The 7,524-nt window shown below is 36.6% G+C and overlaps 1 protein-coding gene across 2 annotated transcripts in view; it reads right to left on the bottom strand.

Annotated features, from left to right (window-relative positions):
* The window catches only part of LOC106870685 (uncharacterized), a 39,544-nt gene extending 36,445 nt beyond the window's left edge, over window positions 1-3,099 (bottom strand). Inside the window, exon 1 of one of the 2 annotated variants that reach the window (XR_016244620.1) lies at window positions 1,823-1,962. Coding sequence is in view for 1 of the 2 variants with exons in the window: in XM_089364314.1 (XP_089220440.1) it covers window positions 1,823-1,826 (4 nt within the window). In the remaining variant the exon portion in view is untranslated. Of the gene's footprint in view, window positions 1-1,822 lie in introns of both variants that reach the window. The other variant, XM_089364314.1, reaches the window with a different exon arrangement.
* Between the last annotated feature and the right edge of the window lie 4,425 nt (window positions 3,100-7,524).

Consider the following 7,524-nt stretch of genomic DNA (forward strand, 5'->3'; position numbering starts at 1 on the left):
TTAGTGTTTAAACCGGCCATATCAAGCCAAAATTGTCTTCTTGTTTTATGCTCAAACCAGCCAGCTCTGACCTCTCACATCTACCCTACAAAGTCATTCTAAAAATAAACAGGGACATCATCAAAATCTCAGAGTTACAAGATGTTGTACAATTAATTTAAAACAATGTAATTAAACAGGCTTTATATTTGACAGAGTAATCTGAATGCTAAAGGGTTAAACTATTTATAGCTATATGTCCACATTTAAAGTTAGCATCTCCAGTTTAGGACTTCCATCTTGTCCAGAATATTAATTTATTCAAAGCAGTCCAGAGACATGCAACCAGATGAATATCCTCTGTCACTCACTTACCATATCTTGAATGTAGTGCTTCTCAGGGCATTGACACACAAACGCTTTCATATCTAGCGGCTGACTTAGTAGAAGCCCACAAGATTATCTGTCACATTTCCCACAACTTTGGCCAGCATTTTGAATTCAATACCTCTACCACTTGTAGACATGATTATATTATCAAAAACAGTGCAACATCCATGATTTTCAGAAACAATTTTTTTCCTGCTCAGAATTATTGAAGCATGTAACATTCTACCCATGTCAGTGGCTAGCTGTCAAGACATGACATCCTTTGAAAATTCAATGCTTCCTGAAATTCCCCAACACTGATGAACCTATTCAATTCTTTTACTATTGTGAATGGACTTCCTAGCTTCCTCTACTTGACTTCTATGTCCACTTTCTGTCCCCTTTTTTAACCATTTCTGACAAGTTGCAATGCACTTATATATATGTATATATATATATGTATGTATGTTTATATATATATATATAGATGTCCTGTACCTATATATGCCTGTGTATATACATATATATGTAAGTTTATACATGTATGTTTGTATATATGCATATATATATTAAAGGAGCATTCTGTCAATTACGACGACGAGGGTCCCAGCTGATACGATCAACGGAACAGCTTGCTCATGAAATTAACGTGCAAGTGGCTGAGCACTCCACAGACATGTGTACCCCTAATGTAGTTCTCAGAGAGATTCAGCGTGACACATAGCGTGACAAGGCCGGCCCCCTTGCTGAGTGGCATAATATATACATATATACATACGTATAAGAAGGGATGACCAATATATATATATATATATATACATGCATATGTGTGTATATATGTATATACATGTATGTATATATATCCATCTATACACATACAGACTAGTATATATATGTATGCATATATATAAATATATGTGTATATATATTTATACATGCATATATATGTGTGTGTGTGTGTATAAGTGTATATATATGTGTGTGTATGTGTGTGTATGTGTGTGTTGCGCACGCGCGTACGAGTACATATGTATATGCATGCGTGTATGTACATAAAATCCGGAATCTGATGAAAGTGTTGGTAATTGTTTCGGAGCAAGTTCCTTATTTGAAAGGAAACTTTTCGAGAATTGCTCAGAGGCAATATCAACTATCTTTATATTTAGTAGCCCTATATTATTATTTATACTACTACTACTACTACTACTACTACTACTACTACCACTCGTAGCCTTCAACTAGTTTCTATCCAAGCAGTATAAATAACTGCTTATCCATTCACTTACTGGTGAAAATCCCACGTTTGTAAGATCTATAATTTTTCACCCCTTCGACTGACCATTTCAACCTCAACAATACACTTGAATTGGTTTGGTGTAGGTAGAAATTAGACGCGAAAATACATCCAAAATAAAAGAAAGAAAGAAAAACAGAAAGGTCTAAAACTACGAGAAGGGGACTAACAATTACTCACGCATCTTTGTAGTGAAGTCGCGGCTCCGACGTGTGTTGCTGCTCTATTGCGTATAAACCAGACCAGTTCTTAAGTAACTCTAGCTTTGGCATGGTGCTGTTTACATTCGCAGAGCACCTCATGACGATGTTGGCGTACCTCTAACATAGCTTTACCGAAATTCGTCTGTTTTTGGCTGCTCCTGTCTTACTTTCCACACAAATCTTGTTTCTTTTTCTTTTCTTTTTTCACCTGTTTCTTATTTAACTTGTTTTGGGAGGTGGTTAAATTTCCAGCTAACATTTTTCATTTAAATTAATTTCTTTTCCTAACTCATTTATTTGTCAGGGTTGATCCCACTGGATGATTTATGATAAGGGCCCTTGCCTTTAGCAGTCAGGGTAGTCGTGATTTTTGTGGAAGTTTCCACGAGTAACCCTCAGAAGCCCTCTCCTTTTTTTTATCTGTCCTCATATATCGTATTATATTGTTCTGTACCATTCTTGGTCTTTGTGGACACCTTTAGTGGTGAATAAAGAAATTATTATCTTTATCTATTTTATTTTATTTATTAATTTCTTTAGATAGACACAAGAGAGCAATTTGATAGGTGAAAAGAAGAAAAAGATTGCATAACATCCATGCCTTTCTCAAGGACAGCAGCTGAAATAGCTGGAACTATGAATCGAAACCAAATCTCAATAGCTTATTTTTTCAAGTTAACTTGCACTCGTTGTTAGTTGTTTTTCATTAACCATTGTGTAGAAGAAATATTACCCTTTTACTTAACTCCGGAGGGAGCGGTGGTTTATATAATTATTTGCTAACCACGGTATTTATGTTGTTTCATTAAACTTCTGAAAGACGATTGAAATTAATTACAATTCTATAAACAACTAACTTGAATACATTCTGTAAAATTGGCTAAACTCTGCTGTTGTTTAGTTCCAGATCATATCAGATATACTCAAAGATATTACAGCCTCAACTACCCGTTTTCCATTTCTTTTTTTATCTTTTTTTTCTCTCCAGAAATGGTATATTTAGGATTACATTATCAACTGTCCTTCCCTTTTTGAAAGAATAGATTGTAATATGAGAAAAATTTGGTTGATATTTCTAGCAGATTGTGTTACGATGTTACAGGCTCCTCTATTAGCTTGTCTTTCTCATCTCTGTTTTGTTGGTGGTTGAGATAGAAAAAAAAAGGTAGAGTGGAGCAACTTAATTGTCAAAATTGGTTCCGGCTGCTTCAGATTTGTTTATCTGAGAGAGGGAAAAGCGAGAGAAATAGCTCCTCAGAACCAACTAGTAGAAACAAATATCTAAGCTGTGGTTCTTCATAGACTCTATGTGATTCAGTTCATTATATGTCAGACCTGGGCTATTTCCGTACAAGTCAATAGTGAAGCTACTTCCAGGCTAGGGTAGATATTTAAAAGAATGGTACCATTCTGATACTAAATCACACATTTGGTCTATTTGGTAATAACTTAGGAATCGTTTTTGATTCCTTTTTTTTTTCCTATCCGAAAAATTATTTTTCATAACGATTAGCAATATATGAACGCAGTTATAAAAATCGTTTGTCTTTATTCCCAAATCTCTAATGGTAAGAATAACGGTATGGTACCAACTTCGCTACTCGCTGAAATTTATCTTTCTGCACAGATGTCTGTCTACCCCCAGTAAGTTGCAAAGCTTCGGGGGCTTTTATCCTTTTTTTTCTTTTTCTTTTTCTTTTTTCTTTTTAGAGGGAGAGAGGGGGGAAGTAATGATTAGAACGATGGGTCTTTGGTTACACAAACAAATTGTTTTGTGCCACTAAGGTGGTTGGTTGCCTTGTAAGTGTTTTTCCTTCGGTATAATGAACAGATTCGCAAAATTTCATAATCAGAATGCAAATGTTACCAGAACTCTAATATATTCCACAAGTCTTTCTTTAAGTTAATTGGCAAATAGTTGAATATTGTTGCAGAACCCCCCCCCCCTCTCTCTCTCTCTCTCTCTCTCTCTCTCTCTCTCTCTCGACTGCTGTTTGTCAGAAAAGATCGTTCCTATATTGTTGCATTTTAGGTCATTTAAAACACTTTGTGGAATTCACTGATTTCCTTTCTTTTTTTCCTTCTTTCTTTTTTTAATGGTATCAAAAGTTTTCAGTGTACATCTTCAAGATGTTCTCTGCTAGTTTACTACGCGCGCGCGCACACGCAAACACACACGTCTCTCTGCATGCACCTACCTATGAAATTCATTCACATTATTTTTCATATACATACATGCGCGCTTATTTTTTTTTTATACTTTTTTTTTATTTTTGTTCGTTGATTCTTGGTTTAATACCCCCGCCTAATGAATACTTGTATTGTAGCAGATACACTATCCGATCCATATGGTTTATCTACTTGGACGTCAACAATGGCTTAAACACAGTAAATATTCTGATGCGGATTAGTTGGGATTAGCTATTAAAGTGAATTACGATACGTTTCAGGACTGCGTGTTACTTTGGGGATGGGGTTAGACGGTAGTTTAAGATTTTAACTTATAAAGAATCGCATTGACTATAATATTACTGAGTAAATTAGAGCCAATCTCTAGGTAACCCTGGTATGTGTGTGTGTGTGTTTTCCGAAATAAGATACACGCATACACTTCATTTTTAAGGGCTCCGCGGAAGCTATAAGATGTTGCAGACACTCGGCTTTGAGTGCTTTGTGTCTTCTAGAGCAAACTGTTGCAAGCTGATGAAGTTGAGTATTACGTAATTCTTGTTCATTTGCCATTCAGTGACAGACACACAGACAGAAGTACATACATTGTTGTCTAAGAATCCATAAGTTAGAAAAAAATATAGTCGTATATTTGTTAATAGAGTAGGTATGCATGCATGCCCACGTGTGTGTATGTATACTAACAAAATTTTCATTTTAAGCCACTTTCTGGCATAATCTGCTGGTTTTCAAAAATGTTGATGCAACGTTTTATGAAACTGAAATGGCAGCCCTATCAAGAATGAGAAAAATAAAAAAAAAAAGAATATTTAATCAATAAAGAGTTAGGAAAAATGATCGTAATAATTTCTGTGAGGCAGAGAAAAGGCATCTGGGATATTCAAGCTGTTAATGGCAAAGACGAAAGTGATATGGCTCTGAATAGAATTAGCAGAAGCTGCGATTTTCTAGTTAGATGCTAGCTCCTCCTCAACTCCTGCTTTTTAAGTCATATAAATATTAATTATATCTGCTTTTTCAGGATTGCCATCTTAATCACGAGAAAGAGGCTTGTATCTGAGGTTTCGTCATTGACTCTCCTATATTTTTAACCCTGATGTAGTCAAAAGAGAGGTTCTAGATATCAAGCGGAGCAAAAGGAAGATTATAATATGAAGCAGCTAAGTATCACACCACCACCACCATCACCACAGTCGTTTTAAACTTTGTAGCAAACGAACCAATGAGAGAGCTTCTTTACAGATGCTGAACCTGCTAAACAGCAACCAAATAACCCCCAAACCACAGCCATATGCCTTTAAGAATAGAATCTATTGGATAACGATTATGCCTGACAAAAGACCGAATGATCACAACTTGAAAACTTTTGATCATGAAATCATTTGCTCAATTGAACGAAATTTGCTTTGCAGGTGCAAACTCAGGTCCATAATTTTTTACAAACAAGGCCAATTTTTTCAATCTTGATATCAAAATAAAAACAAATATAATAATAATTTTCATTATCATAAATGGGAAAGTAATGCTTCAAATCATTCCAAAAAAACTTTATATGCTCATTCGTTTTGGTGATGAAGTTTTTCAAGAGGATGTCCAAAGTGTTTTCATTGCACACAAGTTTTTTTATGTACATACATTACAGCACAGTGTGTCAGACGGTGTTGCTTCATTGTGGTACGGAGTCATGTCTTCAAACAGCAAAGTGTGCTGAACATCTCACTTGATGCAACAGACACTGGCTTGCAGCATGATGACATTCCCATCACAAAGGCTTGTGCATAGTGCTTTCAGAAGAATGGTGCGGTGATGAACAAAGTTCAATGCATCAGTGACCACGGCAGCCATAGATCCAACTTCTTGGAGGACATGGTCCTGTCCTGAGAGTGGTTTCCACAGTGTACAAAATATGTACCAAGAAACATGTCTTTTAATCTCTTTTGTGTGCCTGAAATGTTTCTGCTCATGGTATGTGTGCCATCGAAGGCAAAAGCAGCATAACCTTGAGCCCAGAGAAATGTTTAGGCAACAAAAACCTCCAGAATAACTTTAGTCGGTGCCTTCAAAGAGTAGTCAGGAGGATCATAAAAGCCTTGAAAATCTTTGTGGACATCCTGGCTTTCAGAAACATAATGACAATAATTGGTTCTTGTTCCATGCCAGAGCAAATCATATATGATATCAATAAACATGGAATCTCCAACAATTTTTCTGATCTCATGTAGGGTGTTATGAGCATATGGTCCAGGATTTTATTTTGTATGGTATCAGATAGGAAATTAACTTGTCGTATAAGCTGCTGACTTGTTTCTGCACCACTTTTTACAGCAAGTTCTTTCATGAGATTTACAAAGTTCCCGCTAATGTCTGTTAACTTTCTCTTTCAAGATGGTACTAGTAACTTCTTTTATCTTTTACTAAGGATATTCCTTGATCCTTCAACAATGGAACTGCAAACTGCTGTTGTCTTTTACTAAGGATTTCCTTAATTCTCTGATCATGTAAGTGCTAACCACTATTATCTTTCACTAAAGATGTTCCTTAATTCTTCAATGAATTGGTAACTGCTAATGTCTTTTATTAAAGATATTCCTTAATTTTTTTGTCTCCAAAGACGGAATAGTTGACTTACGTGGAAATCTTTGCTCAATGATATATGATCCACACGCTCAGCTATTCTAGAAATAACTGAAAGAAATTTTATGTATTATTTCTTAATCCCTTATTTGTAAGCCAAGTACTTATTCTATAGGCCCTTTTGCTGAACCACTGAGTTACAGGGACATAAACACACCAGTATCGGTTGTTAAGCGATGGTGTAGGGACAAACACAGACACACAAGCATACACATACAAACACATTTATATATCATCATCATCATCATCATTTAACGTCCGCTTTCCATGCTAGCATGGGTTGGACGATTTGACTGAGGACTGGCAAACCAGATGGCTGCACCAGGCTCCAATCTTGTCTGGCAGAGTTTCTACAGCTGGATGCCTTTCCTAATGCCAACCACTCAGATAGTGTAGTGGGTGCTTTTATGTGCCACCGGCACGAGGGCCAGTCAGGCAGTACTGGCAATGGCCATGCTCAAATGGTGTTTTTTATGTGCCACCTGCACAGGAGCCAGTCCAGCGGCACTGGCAACATGCTTCTTTCAGTTTCCATCTACCAGGTCGGCCAGAGGCTATAGAAGAATTCACTTGTCCAACATGTCACACAGTGAGACTGAACCCAGAACCATGTGGTTGGTATGCAAGCCACTTCTGCACCTATTTACATTTGGCAGATTTATCATGGAGCTGTCAGGTATTCATTCAGACTGAGGTGGACGGGAAATGGGGAGGGTGATTCTTCATTTATTGTAGTAGTAGTAGTGGTATTGTTGTTGTTGTTGTTGTTGTTGTTGGTGGTGGTGGTGGTAGCAGTAGAATAGGATGACAATGGTGATGATGGATCTCTTGTGTTCTTCTGAGAAGAATCTGAAT

Source organism: Octopus bimaculoides, chromosome 16 (assembly GCF_046866305.1).
Source record: "Octopus bimaculoides isolate indiv1 chromosome 16, ASM4686630v1, whole genome shotgun sequence".
In the NCBI taxonomy this organism is placed as follows: domain Eukaryota; kingdom Metazoa; phylum Mollusca; class Cephalopoda; order Octopoda; family Octopodidae; genus Octopus; species Octopus bimaculoides.